Source organism: Elephas maximus, chromosome 3 (assembly GCF_024166365.1).
Source record: "Elephas maximus indicus isolate mEleMax1 chromosome 3, mEleMax1 primary haplotype, whole genome shotgun sequence".
Classification (NCBI taxonomy): domain Eukaryota; kingdom Metazoa; phylum Chordata; class Mammalia; order Proboscidea; family Elephantidae; genus Elephas; species Elephas maximus.
In genome coordinates this window covers 150,888,500-150,913,165 of record NC_064821.1, presented here as the reverse complement: position 1 = coordinate 150,913,165, position 24,666 = coordinate 150,888,500, and the positions used below count along the sequence as shown (strand labels likewise).

General features: G+C 40.0%; 1 protein-coding gene across 3 annotated transcripts in view; it reads left to right on the top strand.

The window, feature by feature from the left end:
* CDC7 (cell division cycle 7) overlaps positions 1–2,796 on the top strand; it is a 35,916-nt gene extending 33,120 nt beyond the window's left edge. For all 3 annotated transcript variants that reach the window (XM_049879826.1, XM_049879824.1, XM_049879825.1), the window contains one exon: positions 998–2,796. In XM_049879826.1, coding sequence (XP_049735783.1) covers positions 998–1,392 — 395 coding nt within the window. In that variant the 3' untranslated portion in view covers positions 1,393–2,796. The remainder of the gene's footprint in view (positions 1–997) is intronic.
* The last annotated feature ends 21,870 nt before the right edge of the window (positions 2,797–24,666 follow it).

Sequence of the window (24,666 nt, the reverse complement as noted above, 5' to 3'; positions counted from 1 at the left end):
AAAATAATAGCCAATTGACTGTTTGCGTGCTTAACATTTAATTCGTTCAGAAACATTTATTGAGGCCAATAGGGTCGCTGTGAATAGGAATCGACTCCACTGCAACAGCTAATGGTTAATGGGTGCCAAGTACTATTCTGAATGTCTGTTCTCATAGTGCTTAAATTTTAATGGGGACTACATAGTGAATATGTTCTATCAAAGATGAGTGCTCTGAAGAGTGAAGAGGAGGGCACTGCTGTTTTGGGTGGGCTGGTCAGGGACAGCATCTCTGAGCATGTGACATTTGAACAGAGAGAGAGAGAGTGAATAATGCCATTTTGCCCAATCCAGAAAACATTAATTGAGCATCAATATGTACCAGGCATTGTCCAGGTTTTAGGGGATCAAAGATAAATAAGGCACTCTCTTCAAAGCTCACGGTCTAGTAGGCAAGACAGACATATATCTTATCAATTACAGTGCAGGATAGAAAAGTAGCAATAGAAATCTACAGCAGACGCTTAAAATGATTAACTCAGTCTCTGAGTGTCAGAGGCCTCACAGAGATAATTCTTGAGCTGGGAAGTGATAACGTGTCCTGGGCACACACGGGCACAGGGCCTCCTAGGCAAAGACAGGAGCCACGTAAGCAGAGGCATGTTGTTATTAGGTACTGTCTAGTCGATTTTGACATAAAGGCCTGAGAAAGTGGGGAGCTGCAGGCAGCTAAAGGTTAAAGAAGCATAAGATGAAACTGAGGAAGATGGCAAAGTCAAGCAAGTCCCTGACACAGCACAGTACACCACTGCTTTCTACTTAGTGTCATCCACTTTGTTTGCCCTTCAACTATGTTCAAACACAAATACAGCATCTGGCGTGCTATCTCGGTGTACCCAGTGTAGGTGTGCCCATAAAGCACATGGTGGAACTTGCTTGTTTACTATATGAGAGGCTTCTGACATATTCAGATGTTACAATAATAAAAGGCATGTTTTTTGTTTTTGTTTTCTTTTAGGCAAATCAATATTATGTAGCAAAGAAGTCCCAGCACAAGACTTGAGACAACTCTGTGAGAGGCTCCGGGGTATAGATTCTAAAACCCCCAAATTAACAAGTGGTATACAAGGGACTGTTTCTCTTGACCCAGCTTTTTCAGAGACAACTGACCATAAAGCTGCTCACCTCATGCCTACTCCTCAAGCACAGCGCTCCGGGAGTTCATTGCTTAAAGGAGACAGTAATGGCTGTGGAAATCGTTTTGAGGAGGATACTACCAATTTAGAAGGCTGGGATAAGGTACCTGATGAAGCGTACGACCTGCTTGATAAACTTCTAGATCTAAATCCAGCTTCAAGAATAACAGCAGAAGGAGCTTTGTTACATCCATTTTTTAAAGATATGAGCTTATGATTATAGTTCTTCATTTAATGTCTACTGTTACATATTGTTGCGGGCGGGAGAGATGTGAGTTTTTGTAATAGCTATTAGCTCTTGATTAGATGCCAGGGCAGGTAACATTTTAAAATTTTAATATTTGCTCTCATGGCTGATTCTCAAGTACAGTTCTATATAAAAACTAATGGAAATTTAAGATTACTGAAGGTAACCTGGCATACTTCTTTGGACCAACAACATGATCTTCTTTGAGTTAAATCCACTGGAGTAAAATCGGATTTTTAGTTTCCCTAATTACTTTTCACTGCCATATGCAGAAAAAGGAACAGGTTTAGCCTAGTATGTAGGGGTTCAGGGTGCAAGTCTTAAAATTAATAGATGTAATAGGGGCTAAACGAATCAAAGAACTTAGTTTACTGGTTTTGTAGAGCTATGAACTATGTATACTTTTGGAAAACTCAACTTGGTGCTAGTACTCTAACAATTCTATAGGTAAAGAAGTTAATTTCTTTCCTAGAGGTATGTGTTTTATCTTTTATGAACACTAAAGAAATGAGTAAGAAAATATTGGCCATGGGACAAAATATTGCTTAAAATTGAATTTATCCATTTTAAAGTATTTTATGAAACCACCTTTGTGTGAATTGCCATGTTTTTTTGTAAGAATGGTTTCTGGATTTTGTTTTCCTCTCTACCTCTACCTAATACATTCTCTTTGGAATCTCTAGGTGCTTACCATGAAGTTTCTGGGTGCTTTATTAAATATCACATGTGTTTACAGTTGGGAACTTAAAATGATGAGTACACTGGTTGATAAGGGGAAGCTGCAGGACTAAGGTGAAGATTAATAGTTCAAAATGCTTTTCTTTTTCTCTGAGCGGATGTGTCTTCTCATACCATCTTAGGTATAATTAGGTACCTGTCAAAAGGAAAGGGGAACACAGAATTGAGAGTATTATTGGAGATTTTTCCTCTGCTTACAGCTATCCAGGTCTCGATCCTGTTTTGACCAAGTTGGTCCTGCTCAGAGAAGGGTGGCTACTGAGTTCTTGGGTGGATTGAGAAGAGAAAAAATGAAGTAAGCAAAGTAGAAAAAGACCTGAGGTAGAGGCTTACGTATTATTTACATTTCAAAATGACATATCAGTGGCAGCATGTCAAACTTATTATGGGAAATAACTCTCTTTGGGAGTGGTTCGGCTGAGAAGTTTTCCTATTTAGTAGAGTATAGAAACAGCTAGAGGACACATAATGTACTCATTTTATTATTTTGAACATTGAAGTCAGTATTTGTATCTAACCTGTTTGATGAGTATAGTGTTCTCAGATAGAGTTTTTGGATTTTGTATATATAAACCATTACCATTGATCTGCTTTGTCTTCTCATGTTGTAATCTTAAAAACAAAACACCTGAATGGTCTTAAATTCATATGTTTAATAAAGTTCATCCTTTTACATTTTTTAAAAAGTGTCGACGACTGGGAGTATTTTCCTTCTGAGGTGAATGAATGCGCTCCAGTGAATAGTGAGTACTAGATTAACAAGTATTGACCTGGCTCAAGAAGTAATATGAAAGATAGGAACAGATTTTTCTATAGAAAGGTGCTCATTGACTTAATTTAAAGAAGATCTGCCACAGTAGTAGTAAAATAAGCCATTTCAGTAGAAGACAGCCCTGGTCAACGTAAAGTCTTTCCTTAGTTGAAGTACTTATAAAAATTTGTGACTCACGGTCAAAATAACATATCCTCAGAAAATTAAAAGGAAGGAAATTTTAACAATACCAAAAGGGAGAAAGGAAGACAATCTCCAAGAAAGTTTAAAATTCAGGGTTGCCATTTCAACTTCTCGTTAATGTCACTTTGAGAATAGAACTTGGGTTGTTATGCGAGGGGGAGGTAAAGAGAGCTCATGTTTAAAAAGACTATCCAGTGTTACAAATTAGTTCCTGGGTAATTTCAGTCCTACTAGATGGAGAATGTTGCCTCAATTTTTAGTGCCGTGTGGATCAAAATTAAAAATTATTAAGGAACTTCCGTATTCATGTTCTTCAGACTTTTTATTGTGGTAAATATATATATAACAAATTGCCAATTCAACATTCTTCACATGTACAGTTTAGTGGCGTTGTGTTTATCATGTTCAACCATCACCATTATCTATTCCCAAATTTTCCTCACCCATAACAGTATCCACTAAGCGGAGTCTTCTTTTCTCTCTCCTTTCCTCCTGACCTCCCTCTTCAGACTTTTGAGCCTTCAGAACACCATTTTATAATGACAGATAACTCCCCAAAATATTATTAAAACTCTGGCAAAATAATCATTTCTATGGAAAGATTGATAAGGTAAGTAGTTCATGCCATTTCCTATTATTATGGAAATTCCCGGAATGTTTAGCTTTTTTCCATTGTCAACTTTTTAAGATTTTTGTTGTTCAGACTTTTGAGAGAAAACTAAGGGCGTTTTCATTTAATAAGCCTAGACATTTAGAACTATTAACAAGCTACAAGTACTGGTTTTTGAAACAAGCTGCAGCTTTTTAGCATGTTTAATGAAACTTTTCCTTATAAGGAGATGATTATGGTTGTCTTAATGACCTAAATAAAAATGTGGCTCAAGAACGATTATGCCAAAGAATTAAGCTTATTTCAAAATCTGAACAAAAGCCATCACATGATACGAATATCTTGTTCTTTCTGGCATCTGCATTTTAGGGAAAAAATGATGTTACAAATGTCAGAATATTGATTGCACAAACTTGTGAAACCCGAAAAACTTGTGGGCTTAGGTTTTAGTCATTTCTGCAGTTTATGTAATTTCAGTCCTACACATCATCAAAAAGTTATTTATCTTAAACTGTGGCCAAATTTGACTAGTAATGCTATCTGCCATTGTCTGCAGATGTATCGTTTCCACCCACTTTTGTGCGTGCTGTCTGTGGTCTTTAAAGAACACTGTTTAACACCAGGTAGAAATGTCAACTCTTCAGGTTTTTTCCTATGTTCTTAGAACTGATGTTGCTGTTTCCTAGTTTTGTCAATTACTAGTTTTGTCAAATTATGTATCTAAACTGTCATCCTTCCTTGAAAGGTGGATATTATCACCAATGTACCAGATAAGAAATGAGAAGTAGTTAATCCTATTTCAAATTACAGCAAGGTTTTCAACAAAATAACCAAAAAGGTCAGTGCTGAGGTGAGTATTTAGTAAGTAATGACATTTTAGTTATCTAAAGTGAAAAGGCGTGGTCTTAGGAAAGTAATTACAAATTGGGTGAGTAAATTATGAAAGTAAAGTTCAGAATAGAAAAGTGATTGCAAAATAGTTCAAGAGCTAATTTGACCAATGGCTGCTAATTTTTTTTTTCCCCTCAATAGAAGAAAATGAAATAAAAGGATGAAATTGTTTTCAACCATTGTTTAGAGTGCTTTAAAAATTTAACAGAACAATATATGTGAAAGAATTCAAAAGGATGAGCAAAATAAAAACTGATTTGGGGAGTGTGTGCATACTTTTTATAAGGCAAAAAAAATGAAAGCCTGACTGCTTAATAAATGAATAGATGTGAATAGTTTAGAATTTCTATTTAAACATTCACTATGCACAAAACAGGAGTCCTGGTAGTGTAGTGGTTAAGTGCTATGGCTGCTAACCAAAAGATCGGCAGTTTGAATCCACCAGCCGCTCCTTGGAAACCCTGTGGAGCAGTTCTACTCTGTCCAGTAGGGTTGCTCTGAGTCAGAATTGACTCCATAGCAATGGGTTTGGTTTGTTTTTTTACGTACAAAATACCCTTTTGTATTTGCCCTTACCCTGAAGCAGATTCAGATCCTGCTGAAGCAATTTTTTGAGGAAAGTATCAAGTTTAGAAAATCGTAATTCTTATGAAGGCAGATTACAAACCCATTGCCATTGAGTTGATTCTGACTCATAGTGACTCTGTAGAACAGAGTAGGACTGCCCCATAGGATTTCCAAGGTTCTAAATCTTTACGGAAGTAGACTGCCACGTCTTTCTCCTGAGAGAAGGCAGACAGTTAAGGGAATAAAGAGCTCATAGATTCATCTCAGTAAAGGTGTGCATCAAGGTGGTATCCTTTCACCATACTTACTCAATTTGTTTGCTGAGCAAATCAAGAAGCTGGACTATATGCAGAAGAACGGGGCATCGGAATTGGAGGTAGACTTATTAACAGCCTGTATATGTAGATGACACAACCTTGCTTGCTGAAAGTGAAAAGGACTTGAAGTACTTAACTGATGAAGGTCAAAGACTACGGCATTCAGTATGAAGTACACCTCAACATAAAGGAAACGAAAGTCCTGAACAACTGGACCAATAAGCAACATCATGATAAATGGAGAAAAGATTGACGTTGTCAAGGATTTCATTTTACTCAGATCTGCAATCAACACCCACAAAAGCAATAGCAAGAAATCAAAGGATGCATTACATTGGGCAAATCTGCTCCAGAAGGCCTCTTTAAAGTGTTAAAAAGCAAAGATGTCACTCTAAAGATGTGCCTGATCCAAGCCATGGCGTTTTCAGTTGCCTAATATGCATGCAAAAGCTGGACAATGAATAAGGAAGACCAAAGAAGAATTGATGCCTTTTAATTATAGTGTTGGCAAAGAATATTGAATATACCATGGACTGCCAAAAGAATGAACAAATCTGTTTTGGAATAAATACAGCCAGAGTGCTCATTGGAAATAAGGATGGTGTGACTTCGTCTCACATATTTTGGTCATGTTATCAGGAGGGACCATTTCCTGGAGAAGGACATCATGTTTGGTAGAGGGTCGGCAAAAAAGAGGAAGACCCTCAAGGAGATGAATTGACACAGTGCCTGCAACAATGTGCTCAAGTTTAACGATATTTGTGAGAATGGCACAGGAACAGGTAATGTGTCATTCTCTTGTACATACGGTTGCCATGAGTCAGAACTGACAACAGCACCAAACAACAACAGATTTATCTCTAGAAAAGAACATGGTTGATTAAGAGGAGAGTCAGCGAAGATGAGGGAGGCCCTTGGTTAGGTGGATTGACAGAGTGGCAAAACAATGGACTCTGACAGCAACAATCATGAGGATGGTGCTGGACCTGGCAAAGTTTCGTTCTGTGATACATAAGGTCACTGTGATTCAGAACCTACCCTATGATAACCAACAAGATTCATCTCGAATTCTAAAATCCGAAGAGGCCAATGTGACTCCCTTTAGGAGGAAACCAAGAAAATGAATCAAGGGATGGAGCTTTGTCATCCTGAAATCAGAAGGGTAATAACTAAAAGTGTCAACTGTGGGAGTGCATAGCACCAACCAGAAAACGAAAGATCAATATGATAAATCCTCTCCTTTCTAATCAGATTTTTTTGCATATGTACCTTATCTGTGTTTCACTAATGGTGTGTTTTATATGTATGTGTTTAATTATGTACTTGCCCTTTGTGTAAATTCCTTCTGTAACTTCTCCAAAGACTAGCATATAATGATCCAGGAATGACTCCAACTATGATGAGACCAAGAAAGCAAATCAGAAACAAATGTATGGCTCTACAGTCTCACATTACTGTTACTTTAAAAAGAAAAAATATATATATATTTTTTTGTTACTTTAGCCTTGTCCTTAAGGAGCAGGGGAATGAGGAATTCAGCCACCCCTGGGTTTCTCTGGACATTGTTCTTAATGCTTTCCTTACCCAGTAGAAGTTTGTTTCTTCCGTCATGTTGCTGATCACTATCTTCCTACACTCAAATGTTCTGATCAAAAGCAAAGCCAGCCACAGTGCATGTGTATGTATATGAATAATCGTTAGATCAGTATTAGCAATACCGTTTTACAGTTTTCTCCAAGATTTGTGAAATGAATGCCTGGTGTTCTGTGTGTGTCCTTTCAGTCATTTTAATTTGTTATTTTAAATGGCCATATCAATGTGTGCTCCTTGTAAAAAGGAAACTTGTTACCAATTTTATGTTAAAAAGTTTTGAACACCAGCTTTATTCATAATTGCCAAAAATTAGATGTCCCTTGATAGGAACGGATAAACAAAAATCCATACAATCAGGTGTTATTCAGCAATAAAAAGAAATGAGCTGTCAAGCTGTGAAAAGACATGGATGAATCTTAAATATGAATTGCTAAGTGAAAGAAGCCAGGCCAAGAAAACTACATACTGTATAATTCCAATTATATGACCTTCTGGAAAAGGCAAAACTATAGAGATACTAAAAAGATCAGTAGTTTCCGGTGGACCAAAGGGAAAAGGGGAGATGAATAGGTGGCACACAGGGTGTTTTTAGGGCCATGAAACTATTATGTATGATACTTGTAATGGTGGGTACATGACATTATGCATTTGTCAAAACTCATAGGACTGTACAACACAAAGATCGTTTACCTGGCATTTATTGAGTGGGTGCTCAATAACTATTTGTTCAGTGAATACATTTAAGTTACATTTCATTTGCTTTCTTGGGAAAATGTTAAGCCAAATGCTTCTCTTAGCAAGGATGCCTGTTTTCCTAGGTGTGGAATATTTTCTTTGATTGAGGGTGGCACCAAATGGTAAGAAAGGTGAAATGGCCTCATTTCTCTTACATAATCTCTTTTCAGTAACCCCCTCCAATAAAAATGTAATTTAAATGAAGGCAAAACTCTGACTCATGCTTTAGGCTTAGAGTAGCCCTCATGGGATCTTTAAGTACTGACCTGATGGACTTTGTAGTTCCATTACCTAGAATGCATATCCCAAATTTATTCATTCTTATAAGGCCATCAGAAGTCCCTCCTCATTCCACAAAGATTTGTTGTTGTTAGCTGCTGTAATCCTGTGTACAACAGAACAAAACACTGCCTAGTCCTACCTCATCATCTCAGTCATTATGTTTGAAAACATTGTTGGAGCTACTGTTAGTCCATCTCATTGAGGCTCTGCCTCTTTTTTGCTGACCCTCTACCAAACATGATGCCCTTCTCCGGGGACTGGTCCCTCCTGATAACATGTTCAAAGTACGTGAGATGAAGTCTTGCTAGCCTCACTTCCAGGGAGCATTCTGGCTACACTTCCAAGACAGACATGTTCGTTCTTCTGGCAGTCTGTGGTATATTCAGTGTTCTTCACCAACACCGTAATTCAATTCTTCAGTCTTCCTCATTCATTGTCCAGCTTTCACATGCATATGAGGTGATTGAAACATACCATGGCTTGGGTCAGGTGCACCTTAGTCATCAAAGTGACTGCTTTTTAACACTTAAAAAAAGTATTTTGCTGCGGAGTTGCCCAATACAATGCATTGTTTGATTCCTTGACTACTGCTTCCAAGGATGTTGATGGTAGATCCAAGTAAAATGAAATCCTTGACAACGTCAGTGTTTTCTCCATTTATTATGATGTTGCTTATTGGTCCAGTTGTGAGGATTTTTGTTTTCTTTATGTTGAGGTGTAATCTACACAAGGCTGTAGTCTTTAATCTTCATCAATAAGTGCTTCAAGTCACCTTCACTTTCGCAGGGATGGTTGTGTCATCTGCATATTGCAGGTTGTTAATGAGTCTTCCACCAATCCTGATGCTACATTCTTCTTCATATAATCCAGTTTTTCGGGTTATTTGTTCAGGATACAGATTGAATAAGTATGGTGAAAGGATGCAACCTGGATGCACACCTTTCTTGATTTTAAACCATTCAGTATCCCCTTGCTCTGTTCAAATGACTACTGCTTGGTCTATGTACAGGTTCCTCATGAACACAATGAAGTGTTACAGAATTCCCATTTTTCCCAATATTATCCATAATTTGTTATGATCCACACAGCCAAATGCCTTTAAATGGTCAATAAAACACAGGTAAATACATTTCTGGTATTCTCCGCTTTCAGCCAAGATCCATCTGACAACAGCAATGATATCCCTTGTTCCATGCCCTCTTCTGCATCTGGCTTGAATTTCTGGCAGTTTGCTGTTGAGGTACTGCTGCAACCACTTTTGAATGATCTTCAGCAAAATTCTACTGGTGTGTGATATTAATGAGATTGATAATTTCCACATTCTGTTGGATCACCTTTCTTTGGAGTGGGCACAAATATGGATCTCTTTGAGTTGGTTGGCCAGGTAACTGTCTTCCAAATTTCTTGGCATAGACGAGTGTGCACCTCCAGCACTGCGTGCATTTGTTGAAGTGTCTCAATTGGTATTCTGTCATTTCCTGGAGACTTGTTTTTCAACAATGCCTTCAGTGCAACTTAGACCTCTTCCTTCATTACCTTTGGTTCTTGATCATATGCTACCTCCTGAAATGGTTGAATGTCGACTAATTCTTTTTGGGATGGTGACTGTGTATTCCTTCCATCTGCTTTTGATGTTTCCTGCATCATTCAATGTTTTGCCCATAGAATCCTTCAAAATTACAATTCGGGTTTGAATTTTTTCTTCAGTTCTTTCACCTTGAGAAGTGCCAAGGATGTTCTTCCCTTTTGGTTTTCTAACTCCAGGTCTTTGCACATAATATTTTACTTTGTCTCCTTGAGCTGCCCTTTCAAATCTTCTATTCAGCTCTTTTACTTCATTTCTTCTGTTCGCTTAACTACTTACATTCAAGAGCAAGTTTTAGAGTCTCTTCTGACATCCCTTTTGACCTTTTCTTTCTTTCTTGTCTTTTTAATGACCTTTTGCTTCCTTCATGTATGATGTCCTTGATGTCTTCCCACAATTCATCTGGTCTTCAGTCATTAGTTTTCAGTGTGTCAAACCTATTCTTGAGATGGATACACTCAAGGCATTTTGACTCTCGTGGACTGGTTTCAGTTTTCTTCAGCTTCAACTTAAACTTGCATGTAAGCAGTTGATCTGTTCTGCTGTCAGTCCCTGGCCTTGTTATGACTGATGATATTGAGTATTTCCATCGTCTCTTTCCACAGATATAGTCAGTTTGATTCCTTTGTTCTCTATCCAGTGAGGTCCACATGTATAGTCATTTATATTGAAAAAAGATATTTGCAGCAAAAAAGTCATTGGTCTTGCAAAATTCTATCATGTGATCTCTGACATTTCTATCACCAAGGCCATATTTTCCAACTACCAATCCTTCTTTTTCAACTTTTGCATTCCAATCACCAATAATTATCAATGCATCTTCATTTCATGTTTGATCAATTTCAGGCTGCAGAAGTTTTGGTAAAAATCTTCAGTTTCTTCATCTTGGGCCTTAGTTGTTGGTGCATAAATTTGAATAATAGTTGTATTAACTGATCTTCCTTATAGGTGTATGGATATTATCCTATCACTGACAGTGTCGTACTGCAGGAGATCTTGGTATGTTCTTATTGATGATGAATGTGATGCTATTCCTTTTCAGCTTTTGTCATTCCCAGAATAGTAGACCATATGATTGTCTGATTCAAAATGGCCAATACCAGTCCATTACAGCTCGCTAATGCCTAGGATGTCGACCTTTATGCATTCCATTTCATTTTTGACAGCTTTCAATTTTTTGGATTCATACTTCATAATCCAGGTTCCAATTACTAATGGATGATTCCAGCTGTTTCTCCTCACTTTGAGTCATGCCACATCAGCAGATGAACGTCCCAAAAGCATGGCTCTATCATTGTCATTAAGGTCAACTCTACTTTGAGGAAGCAGCTCTTCCCCAGTAGTATTTCGAGTGCCTTCCAACCTGGAGGGTTCATCTTCTTCACTGTATCAGACAATGTTCTGCTGCTATTTATAAGGTTTTCACGTGTCTGTCAGTTTGTTGTACTGTGGTGGCTTGCATGTTGCTGTGATGCTGGAAGCTTTGCCACTGGTATTTCAAATACCAGCAGGGTCGTCCTTGGTGGACAGTCCTCAGTGGAGCTTCCAGACTAAGACAGACTAGGAAGGAAGGACCTTGCAGTCTACTTCTGGAAAACATTGGCCAGTGAAAACCTTATGAATAGCTACTAAAGCTTACTTTAGCTCAAATGATTCATCCCTTTATCTCCTGTACACAGATTATACACTTCTGGGAGGTACAGATGACGTTTTAAATTCCTCACAGTTCCGTCACTACGTTAGTGACTCAAGTAAGCAGTCAAAACTTTGAGGTTGACTAAGAACCTGACAGAAGGGGGTATTTTGAAGCCTCCTCAGAGTAATGATAAGGAAAGCCTGCGTTACTTTATTATTATTAAATATCTACAAGATTACACTTTTTCCCTTGTTGATTGTCCTAAAACTTCGCAGCACCCCGACTCCATCGCATCTATATCAGTTCTAATTTGTCTCTACTCCAATTCGCTGCTGCTCCATTCCCACTGCCTGACCACAATGGAGACAGAACAGCTGGTAGACATTCGATCTGTAATAACCCTTCAGATCCTTGTAGAAGAGGTGGGTGAGCCAAAGTTTCATAACTCTGAACTATAGTCATGTTTTCAGCTCCTGTGTGCCAGGCACCATAACAATTTAAAAATCAATTTGTTTTAAGGACTTAATAAGTATGTATAAAACAGTATAGAAAAGGGAAAGTAGTGTATACAAACTTGAGTATGCTTTGCTAATGGGATTCATCTTCATACAGGCAGGACCCTGTTCATCTTGGATTTTTTTCTTTTTGAAACTACTTCAATTGCAAAAATGTCAGTCCTCACTGATGTGTTCTGGGAATTCCAACATTTCTGCATCCAAGTAGCATTTCTAAGAATGCCCCTTAACTAGAAGTAGTATGAAATTGTTGAAAATGCCTTCCAGTATGTTCATTATAATATGTGGCATCTGAAGCTATCTTTGGTTTTGGAACCGGCTATTTTATGTATACTATTGAGTAAAATGGAGATTTTTCCAATGAATTTGAGTACTAAGTTGAGCTTTAAGTATTTTCATTGAGGTTCTCAAATTTAAAAGTATAGATGTCACAACTGGGGAACATTTTTATGCCTCCTTACTCACCCTTTGTTGATTAAAAAATAAGCCCTGATGCGAGGCAACGTGATGTGAGTCAGCCACAACTGGCTCTTCCCTGTATGGTGAGCCTCAGTTTCCTCAACTACAAAATGGAGTTTATATGCCTGCCCCACTGTTTTGAGGAGTAAATGAGATTATGCATGCTACTATCATTTGTTGGCAGTAGGTAATTGTTTCCCTTCTCTCCTTCCTTTCTTCCCCTGACTTCCCCTTCACCTCCCCCTACAGGGAAACAGTGCCTGAGAATATTCTCACACATTTCTTTTTTAGCTTTTTTTTTCCCCCAGGACTTTTAAACATTGAGTGAAAAGTTGCAGTACTGTTGAGCCTGACACTACAGGAATGCTTATTTTTTTACCAATCGTGATGCCACCAGATGGCAGGAGTCCCTTTGGCATGTCCTATGAGGAGGCTGTCCACACGTTTGGACTAATGTATATAGTAAAGCTAGTAAAAGAGAAAACAAAATACACCAAAAAACTGGCCCTGTTATCTCCTATCATACCTGTTGTGACACTTACCAAAAAAAACCAAAACATTGCCGTCGAGTCTATTCTGACTCACAGTGACCATTTAGGACAGGGTAGAACTGCCCCGTAGGGTTCCCTAGGCTGTAATCTTTACAGAAGCAGACTGCCTCATCTTTCTCCCCCTGAGCAGCTGGTGGGTTCAAACCGCCAACCTTTTGGTTAGCAGCCAGGTGCTTAACCACTGTGGCACCAGCACTCCTGTTGTGGCACTTAGAACACTAAATTATCAGTGCTTTAGTTGACTATCACCTGTACTGTAAGCTCCAAGACAACAAGACTCATGTCTATTTCATAGACTATTGTATCTCCAGATCCTAAATAAATAATAGGTCCTCAATAAATACTGTTGGAAAATAAGCACATGACGCTATAATATATATACATATATACGTGTATGTGTACACACACAGGATGACTGATGATACAATTTTTTTTTCAGGAGCTCAGGGAAGGGGAGAGAGCAGAGATCTAGACTAGGTTTCCTTTTGCTATAATAGCATTTGTGCTTTCAGGGTCAAATGGGCTTGATAGAAACTTTACAATATATCTTATGTCAGTATGAATTTTCAATGAGTGAGCTAACTTTATGATCAATGAAACATGTTTTGTAGAGTAAGGATTTGGCGAGGCCACGAAGGATTGAAGACATAGGAAAGATGATTGTGACCAGTCATCTGGTGACTAAGCAGAGATGGTGTTATAAAAATGTGCAACAGGAGAACTTACATGGATGGGTTCATATAGTTAACTGAGAAAGGCTGAGGTGTAACATTTAGAAAAAGACTCACAGACTTGAGCACGAGGAGCACTTCTGAAGCTGCACTCTGGGTCTTGAGCAGCAATTGATGCGCACATACAGGAATGTCAGAGGCTTCCTCTGCAAAGGCCCCAAGATAAATGGACAGCCGGCTCTAGCCAGGGTCTCTCAGAGACAAGAGGGGCCCAGGTCACCTTCATGTTTTAAGGATCCCAACTTTTTTTTTTTTTTTTAAATATAGCAAAGTATGTTTAAAAAAAGTAATTTAAAATATTTTCATTTAATAAATACCTTTTACAATAATTTAGGATCCCAATAAAAAGAAGAATGAAATGACAAAGTAGGTTTACAAAAATTATGATAGGTTTTAAATATTGTCATTTAATGAACACCTTTGATACATAATTTACCATGAGTTTATGTATTAATGAGTTAATGTAATTGCCATAAGCAATTGTTGATTCCGTTTTTAGACCTAGAAGAGCAACAGTTTCATTGAGTTCAACCTAATATAACCTCATTTTGAGATAAATGTCAGAAGTCTAACTTGAGGAACAAGCCAGGTGCACCTCTGTCCACCCTCACTGCCCCCACACTGACAATAACTTTAAGGTTAGGAGCGCCTCTGCTCTACGTAAGCATGAACTCTCAATCTCCAAAACAAAAGGGTTCTAAGCTCTCTGACCCAGGGGTGGAGGCTGAACACCTGGCCAAGGGAAAGCTAAATTCTAGAGACAAGTCTGTGTTCTATCTAAGGCTGGGAAGATATCTGGTATATCAAGTACTGGAGGCATCCCTCCTGAGTTCCCAAGTTGAAGAAAATGCCGCAGTTCCCGACATACGGTATTGTTGGTTTCCATTGAGTTTAGTCCAACTCATGGTGACCCTCTGTCAGAATAAAACTGCTACATAAGGTTTTCAAGACTGTGATCTTCCAGAAGATCCCCAGGGCTGTCCTCTGAGGCACCTCTGTGTGGGTTCAAACTGACAACATCTTGGCTAGTCGCAGCGCACTTAACCTTTTGCAACACCCAGGGACTCCTCTGACACGTTGTTGTCGTCGTGTGCCATCAAGTCAATTCCAGCTCACAGCATCTCTATTTGACAGTATAACTGCCCTATAGGGTTTCCTAAGCTGTAATTTTTACAGGAGCAGATCGCCAGGCCTTTTCTCCCATGGAGCCAGTGGTGGGTTCAAACTGACAACCTTTTGGTCAGCAGCTGAGTGCTTAACCATTGCACCATCAGGGCTCTTTCTGACACATTATAGGTCTACAAAAATATTGACTAACTCATTTCCTCCCTCACTGAACTGATCACTTCCCTGCTTCCTACTGCCAAAGATGGGATTGATTTTTTGTTTTTTAATCGTTTTTGTTTTTTAACTTACTCTCCTCCACTTCAATAGCGAAAACACTGCTAAACAACTTCAGGGTCTTTCGTTTCCCTTTCCCCTGCTCCTGAACAAACATCCTTCTCCTCCTCCATCTTCTCTCTCTGTTGCATCAGCCTTTCCTTCGTCTGCATCCCCACTCTACCCCTGCCTCATCCTGTGGCTCCAGTAACTACTGACTTAGAAACAAGCCAAAAGGGCCAGTAGAGAGTAAGCTGATTGTGGACCTTGTGAGGCCATGGGGTGCACCTTTGGTGCTCTCCATAAAGCAAAGTTGTTTTGATAACCCCAGTGGGACCAAGATGTTTAAATTCTTTCTCTCACTCTCACTACCACAACGTGATGTGGATCCAAACATGTTGCAACAGCATGGTGTTGGGCCTGCAGCTCTCGAGTTATGAAATGTTGCCACAATCGCTCCTTGTACAGTGATGTTATCAGTGAAGAAATTTAGCCTTAGCTTTACCAACAACAAATCTATAGTGCTTTCTCTCATCTGTGTCCACAGCTCTCCAGAAATTTCTCCCTGATTGAGTAAGCATCTGCAATCTTTGTGGGAGTATAGATAGGACTCCTCTGGCAATTCCCTTTTTCCTTCCCAGATACCACGTTCACACAGTCCCTCCAAGTGGGGGCTTAGCAGTGGTGCCTAAATCCCCTGAACCTGACACTTCCCTAGTTGCAGGTTTAAGGGGTGGCAGATGTTTGAACTGGCAGCTGGGCTACAGTAAGTGAAATAAGAACACTGTGTTCCCTTCCACACAGATCATGTATTGTTTTTCCAGTATATAACGAAGTGTAGTAAGATGGAAAATCTGGACTTTAGCTTTTTGGTTTTCTTCTGGATATAAATTTTAGGGAATTTCTCCTCATTGTAAAACCGCATAACACATTGTACATCTCTTGGAGCATCACTTCCTTTATCCTGCCTTGCATTCTCATGATTTATGTGCCTATCCTATCCTTGAGAGCAGTGGCCAGGTCTTAATTTTCACATCCCAACCCCATCCCTTTCCCTACCCAGTGTCTAGTGCAGTATTTTGCACAGAATAAGCATTCAATGTATTTGTTGAATTGTTAAAGTTGCTTTGCTTTGGAACTATTTTTAACCAGCCCTTCCATTGCCCAATTTTATTTGGGAGACTTAATATTTAATATGGAGTCCCTGGGTGATACAAAGGGTTAACATGATTGGATGCTAACTGAGAGGCTGGAGGTTCAAGTACACACAGAGGCATTTCAGAAGAAAGACCTGGCGATCCACTTCCAAAAAATCATCCTTTGAAAACCCTATCAGACACCGTTCTACTCTGACGGCCATTGGGTCACCGTGAGTTGGAATCGAGAGCCAACTGGTCACTGGTTAACAATATATTAGAAAGATGGCTGGGAGACTCAAATTGGGGTATGTCCAATCTCAATAGTTTCTTTTTTCTTTGAAAAACACTCTGAATACACAGGGGTAGTCTCTCAAAGTTTATTTGCACAATGAACAAATTCTGTGACCCCGTCCCACCTTCCAAACATACCTATCATAGCTGATTGACACCTAACCTAGGCTATTCCCTCAAATTTTCACTTCCAGGTATTTCAGACTTTAAGGGCATGGGCCTGGCCTGATCCTATGAAAGGCTGGGACCCTGAAGGGCGATTCAAAGAATCTTACTGCTGGGGCTGCCCTTGTTAAAACTTTACATGAGATCTGGTCCTTCAGTTCCTCTTTCAATTCTGTGAGCTGACCTAGCATCCTTCCAGGAAATCCCTTTTGTGCTCAAGTTGGCCAGGAGAGTACCAGGACTTGGGGGGAGGGGGAGGGGGAATGTGAGTTTGGACTAGATCATCAGAGACCACAAAATTTAAGCTAAGGGGTTTGGATTTCATTGTGCAAATAATATTTTGTAGCATCCTGAGAACTTTGGACAGGGGAATGACGTAAGAGCTACATGTTAGGAATATTACTCTGGTGTCTTTGAATAGGATGGGGTAGAATTTAAGAGTCAGATCAACAGGACCTAGTGATTAAATGGATACGGGATGAGGGAAAGATGGGAATAAAAACTAACTCCAATATTTCAAGACTTTGGACTGAAGGATAATATTGTTATTAATAGATATAGACATCTGAGGAGAAGGTAACAGTTGGAGGCTTGGCAGATAAGTGGGCAGAAATGATAAGGTGGGTTTCAGACATGCTGAGAGTGGGATGACACCAGCACATTCATGTGACCGTATTCAATAGGCAGTTCCCTTGTATTGCTGTGTTGTGTGATTCTCTGGCATTGCATGCATGTGTCTCAGCTCCCCAACTATGTCCCCAAAGGACTTGTGCTTACTGTCTTCGTCCCTCCCCAACACCCAGCACACAGCCTCACTTCTCTGGTACCTGCCTTTTGGGAGGTTTGCCCAGACTATTTCTCAGGGGCACATCCACCAGAACTTGTCCACATGAAAAAGGAATTAGTTTGGGCTCTCTGACTGCCTAGGGGTCTAAAGGTATTGTAGGATTTACAATTAAGTTTACTCAGAGGATTTGGTCTTTGTCTTTGGTTCCTGAGAGATAACCTCTAACCCTTGGAATTACCCCAGTGATTCAGGTGTCTTTGATGAGGTCTTCAGACCACACTTGAGGACTCGTACTAATGAGGTGGCTCTTGATTGAGGGCTGGCCAGACCAAAACACCCACTTCCTGCTATTAGCCAACCTCAGGGGAGGGGGGCATGATACAATCAATCATGCCTATGTAATTGAGGTCCCAGTAAAGGCTTTGGACAAAAAAACTCCATGGGCTTCCTGGTTGGTGATAGATATGGTGCACCGAAGGGTAGCACATCCCTTTTTGGGATATGGAAGCTTCCCATTGGGAACTTTCCCAGACCTTCCCCTATGTGTCTCTTCACTTGTATTCTTATTGCTATAATAAAACTGTAGTCATAAGTATAGAATTTTCCTGAGTTCTGTGAGTCGTCCTAGTGGATTAGCAAACTCAAGGGAGTAGTGGGAGCCAGCAGGATAGCAGTGAGGGGAGGCTTGGGAACTCCCAAGCTTACAGGTGCTATCCTGAGAGAGTAATGGAAACCCTGAATTTGTAGCCAGCAGATCAGAAGTTAGGGTATCTTGAGGGCTCCAAGGCTGGTAGCTGGTATCTGAGGTCTTGGACAGACTCAACAGTCTGGAAAACTGGGTCCTTTAGCTTGCAAGGTCTGACCCGGCCCTGAGTGGTTAAGGTCAGAGGAAGAAGTGTTGTGTGTGCAGCTTGTGGCAGCACAGAAGTAAAACTGAGGGGAATAGAATTGGTAATAAATTGATTTGGATTGATCAACATACTTGGTACCAGAGAAGTGGGATTTTTATATCCTTACAGGTATCACAAGTTTACACATCCAGGACATTGATAAGAGACTTAATTTCAGTGAGCCTTGGTTTCCTCATCTGTAAGTAAAGGGCCTTTCTAAGTGTCTTCTAAGGTACTTTTTGATGTCAATATTTTGTGAACCATTTGTGAGGCTTTGTGATACCAGGAAGGTACACAGTGGATCAGGGAAATTGCTTGCTTTTATTTTGTCAACATCAACCTTAAGCAAGTCTCTTCCATCTTGCCTTCTACCAGACCTTGGTAACCTGAGAAAAAAACAATTCCAGAGGTGTCAGTGCTTCCCTGTTCCCTGTCCCTTCCTCAGAACAAAGGCTTCCCCTTATTCCTGGGATAAGTTGCCCCATCTGTTGGGGTCAGCACCTTCCAACTTTGCTTCAAATGTGATAGGCAGATGTTCAGTCACTGAGCCTAATCAGCACTTCTCTGGAGTGTCCTAATTCTACTGCAAAAATGTGGGTGTGAGTGGATCATCAATGGCAAAGTCACCATGTTGAAGAAGAAAACAGCCAAGAAAAAGAAGGAAGAAAAGAAGTCACATTTATTAAGGGCCTTCCATGCATGAACCTCTGCTGGATTCCCTGGGTTCCTGTTATGGCTTGAATTGTGTCCCCCCAAAATGTGTGTCAACTTGGGTAGGCCATGATCCCCAGTATTGTGTGCTTGTCCACCATTTTGTGATCTGATGCGGTTATCCTGTGTATTCTGAATCTTAACCTCTATGATGTTAATGAGGCAGGACTCAATCTACAGGATTAGGTTGTATCTTGAGTCAATCTCTCTTGAGATCTAAAAAAGAAAATCAAGCAGGGAGGAGAGGGGACCTCATACTACAAGAAAGAAACACTGAGAGTAGATAGTGTCATTTGGATTTGGGGTCCCTGAGCTGAGAGGCTCCTGGACCAGGGGAAGATTGATGGCAAAGACCTTTCTCCAGAACTGACAGAGAGAAAGCCTTCCCCTGGAGCTAGTGCCCTGAATTTGGACTTCTAGCTTCCTAAACTGTAAGAGAATGAATTTCTGTTTGTTAAAGCCATTCACTTGAGATATTTATGTTATAGTAGCACTAGATTACTAAGACAGTCCCCTGTTAACCACTCCTATAGTGCCTTGATCGTCTGTTATCACCAAGCTGGTAAATATATGTTCAGTGTCTCTATTTCCGTTAGAGCGTATGCTCCATGAAAACAGGGACTGTGTCCATCTAGTTCACTACTCTGTTCTTGCTTCCATATAGAGTTCCCTTTTCCCAAATGGAGTTTCTCAAATGGGAATGCTGGGTAAATATTAAATGAATAAGTGAATAAATACATTTACTCCAAATAGTTCTGCAAAGTAGTAGTATCTCCATTTTATAAAAGAAATTGAGACTCAGAAGGATTTAGTGACTTACCTATGGTTACAAGGCTAAAAAGTTGAAAAGTTGGATAACTAAAGATCTAGATGACTTCTACTCCCCTTGTATGTCCTCTATGAAAACTGCCCCAAGCAAGAATGCCACAGCAATGTTCTGTCTGTTCTTTGTAACAGAAGTGGACCACAGCAAATTTAAACAAAAAAGAATTTGTTGGAATGATATCAGGAGCTCACAGAATGGAATAACAATTAAGGAACTGGAGAAGACCTAGGATTCAAATAGCAGGATTAGGTAAAGGTCTAGTGAGCACCATGGCATCAGTTCCTACCCAACAGTTGTGTTTTTTTCTTCATTCTTACCTACCACTCAGGTCATGATTCAGAGTCCAATCTAGGTCAACTGGCATAATAAAATCTATTAAGAAAACATTCTGCATCCCATTTTGGAGAGTGGCATCTGGGGTCTTAAACGCTAGCAAGTGGACATCTAAGATGCAACAATTGGTTTCAACCCACGTGGAGCAAAGGAGAATGAAGAACACCAAAGTCACAAGGTAAGTATGAGCCCAAGAGTCAGAATGGGCCATATAAATCAGAGACTACATCAGACTGAGACCAGAAGAACTAGATGGGGCCCAGCTACAACCAATGACTGCCATGACAAGGAGCACAACAGAGAATCCCTGAAGGAGCAGGAGAGCAATGGGATTCAGACCCCAAATTCTCTTCAAAAAGACCAGACCTACTGATCTGACTGAGACTGGAGGGACCCCAGAGCTCATGGTCCCCAGACCTTCTGTTAGCCCAAGACAGGAACCATTCCCCGAAGCCAACTCTTCAGCCAGGGATTGAACTGGACTATAAGACTTTTATAAGACAGAAAAGGATACTGTTAAGGAGTGGGCTTCTTGGACCAAGTAGACACATGAGACTATGTGTGCAGCTCCTGTCTGGAGGGGAGATGTGAAGGCTGAGGGGGCCAGAAGCTGGCTGAATGGACATGGAAACACAGGGTGAAGAGAAGGAATATGCTGTCTCATTAGGGGGAGAGCAACTAGGAGTATATATAGCAAGGTGTATATAAGGTTTTATATGAGAAACTGACTTGATTTGTAACTTTCACTTAAAGCACAATAAAAATAAAAAAAAAAAAAGATTCAGAGTCCAGGAGACAGTTTAAATGACCAGAGGATGGAAGGATAACTGTTATTGACAGCCACACCAAGGCTGTACAGAAGGGGAGAGAGGAAATTCCCAAAAATAAAATCCAAGTGATCTTAACAAAAGAAAGTGGGAGTGAATGGTGGGCATCCAAAAAACTAGCAAGTGTTCACTACAAACTGTCACGTGGAAGACTGCCAGCATCCTCAGCTAGAAATGAGTGGTCCCCCTCAAGCTGCCACTCCCGCCTCCTCCTCCCCGAGGAGGTGTTAATGGAGGGATAGAGGTAGAGGGGTCTATCACAAAGCCATCTTTGAATGCTAGCTGGGCTCCCTTTTAGAAGTTCTCAAAGTGTTGAAGAAAGTGAGAACTCACTTGACTCTCACCCAACACCCCCCAGTCAGACCTGGCCTGGCTGGTTTTGTTTGTTGCTTCTGCTGTTATTCACACCTTCCTGTGGGATCATTTCAAATCCCTATTTCCTGATGACCCAACATCCTTCTTCAATCAACTGGCAGGGAGTGAAGCCTGCCAAAACCTCAGGTAGCTGCCCTGCCCAGCACCATTTTCAGCAACATCCTGTGTTCACAGCTTTCCAGATCTGCTCCAAATGCCAATTTTTGTTTGTGAAAATTTCCATGGCCTCCTGCTAGGCTAGTGTTCACATATCCCAGCCCAGAGGCACCGTGACCGTGGCCAGATTATATTCCTCTCATGCTGGGCCTCAGCCCCACCCTGTGCTCTGTGCTATCATTACCTTAGGACAATTTTAATGTCAGCAGTGAGCTCTGACCTTCCAACAACCTCATTTGGGAGGTAGGACATTTCTTAAGAATTCAGTGAGGTTAAGGAATCTTACCATAGTCAAATGGTGTTATTGTGGCAGAACCATTATTAGAGCCAAGGCTTTGGCTCATGGTCCCAGGATTTGTCATTAATAATGCTGCTAAATTGAGTCAGTGAGAGACCTATAATTCTGCTACAAAACACCCAGAAGACCCATAATTCTACAGTTACATTAAAGCCCTGTTCTGGATTTTATAGTATCCCCCAAAAATGTGTGTCAATTTGGCTAGGCCATGATTCCCAGTATTGCATGGTTGTCCTCTGTTTGGTAAGCTGATGTAATTTTCCCATGTGTTGTAAATCCTAAAATCTCTGCTTGGGGTTAATGAGGCAAGTTTAGGTTATATTAAAGAGAATTAGGGTGGGATATAACACTCTTACTCAGGTCACAGCCCTGATCTGAAGTAAAGGGAGTTTCCCTGGGGTGTAGCCTACACCACTTTTATCTTACAAGAGAAAGCCTTCCCTTGGAGGTGGTGCCCTGAATTCAGACCTCAAGCCTTCTAGACTGTGAGAGAATAAATTTCTGTTAGTTAAAGCCATCCACGTGTGGTATTTCTGTTATAGCAGCAGTAGATAACTAAGACAAGCCCTGAATTTTATGTAGAAGTAATTGGTCTAGAATTTTCTCTCATCAAGTACCTACTATGTTGTCAAGCTCTGGTTAAGCACTTTATATAGATTACCTTCAATCCTCAATACTACCTTGGTTTTTACTATTAGCCCCATGTCACAGAGGGCAAAACTGAGGCAAAAAGAAGTTAAGTAATTTGTCTCAAGTTTGTACAGTTGATAAGTGGGAGAATCAAGATTCAGACCCAGCAGTCTACCAACAGATGTTCTATGTTTTCCTAGTGCATTTAAATTTATAACTATCTCCTGTAGCTGTTTTCTCTCCTCCTTTGACTACTTCTACTACTACTGTTACTACTACTACTACTACACACACACACACACACACCCCACCTTCTCCAAAAAAAAAAAAAACTCTGTAGGGGCTTCCTTGTCCTTTGTTTTAAAACTTTATTGAAGTACAGTTTATATACCATGAAGTTCACCTATTGTAAGTGTATAGTTTGATGATTTTAAGTAAATTTATATGGTTGTACAATCATCATAATTATCATAAAAATCCAGTTTTAGAACACTTCCATGCCCACAAAAAGTTTTCTCCTGTCCAACTGCAGTAAATTCCTGCTCCCACCCCTATTCCAAGACAAACTCTGATCTTCTATCTCTATACTTTTGTCTTTTCTAGAAATTTCATGTAAATGAAATCATACAAAAGGTTTTGTTTTTTTTTTTTTGGACGGGGAGTTTTGGTGTCTTTTTTCACTTAGTATTTTTTTTTTTAAGTTTGTTCATGTTGCATTTTCTAGTAGTTCATTCCTTTATATTGTTGAGTGAGGGTTTATTTCTGGAATCTCTATTCTATTCCGTTGATCTCTATGTCTATCCTTAAGTCAATACCACACAGTCTTGATTACTGTAGTTTTATACTACGTCCTGTCTTTCATTTTCAAAATTATTTTGACTTTTCTAGGTCCTTTGTATTTTCATATAAATTTTAAGATCTACTTGTCAAGTCCCACTCCCCTCACCAAAAAAAATTCTCCTGAGATTTTGATATGGATTCAGTTGAAACTGTAGATCAATTTCCTAATTTAGCAGTGCTGAATCATCTAATCCATGAACATGGTGTACCTCTCCCTTTGTTAAATTTCTCAGCAAAATTAGATTTTGAGGTTTTCACTGTATAGAACTTGCATTTCTTTTATTACTAGGTACTGTATTCTTTTTGATGCTACTGCAAATGTAATTGTTTTCATAATTTCATTTTCATATTGTTCATTAATAGTATATCTTGCAATCTTGCTAAACTTGCTTGTTCTAGTAGATTTTTATAGATTCTTTTCTACACGCAAGATCATGTCACTTCCAAATGAAAACAGTTTTATTTCTTTCCCTCCAATCTGTATGCCTCTCTTTTTCATGTCTTATTGCACTGGCCTGTACAATGTTGAATAGAAGCGGTGAGAGCAAACATTCTTGCCTTGTTCTGCCCCATCCTTTTGACAGGTTCTGGCTGCTGTCTTTTCAAAGCGAAACCTGACACCTCTTACTTCCAGAAAAAGAGGAAGTATTGCAGATACCCAGGATCTCAGAGTGGAGCAACTTTCCAGCAGTAGCATGAGACTTTCTTGTCATCTTGCTTCTCCTTTCCTTCTGATCTCCTCTCCTAAAGCTAGTTTCCTGCCCTTATAGCCAGTCCTATGCCTCAAGCCTTTCTGCTTCCCTAGAGGATCCCCTCAGCATCTATCTCCTCCTGTTATTTTGGCTCCATGAGTAAAAGACTTGTGAGATGCATGAGAGACATTATTTCTCTCTCAAAAAAACCCTCTGGAGCGGCCTTGTCCTCTCAGCACAGGAGTTTTACTACTTCAGAAGAGTAGTATGTGCTTTCCTTCCCCCTTCCGTGAGCATTCAGTCAGGGGAAATTGAAAATCAATTTAAGTGCTTAGAACTCTGATGAAATATCTCTGTAACCCCCAGAAGGGGCTGCGGATGAGCCTCAGAATATACTGTCAGCTGAGACCTTCTGGGCACTGTGGGGTCCTGAAATGAGTTTCTCCTTTCCATACCAGCTGCCTATGCTCTCTTCACTCCCATGCTCTTCAGAGCACCTGCTAAACTCCTAACAGCCTAATCTCTCTAAAGCCCTGATCGTCTCAGCATCTTTGGTTATGCTTTCCCCTTCTCTCCTAGAATGTCTTCCCACTTTTCTTTGCCTGTCCACATCCTGCCCATCCATCAGCACCTAACTCCAGTTCTCCCTCTTCCACAAAACTTTCCCTGATCACTCTGCCCCCCTCAGGGATCTCTCCAGGGCTGTACTTGACTGACTGCCACCCAATTTAGCACATGA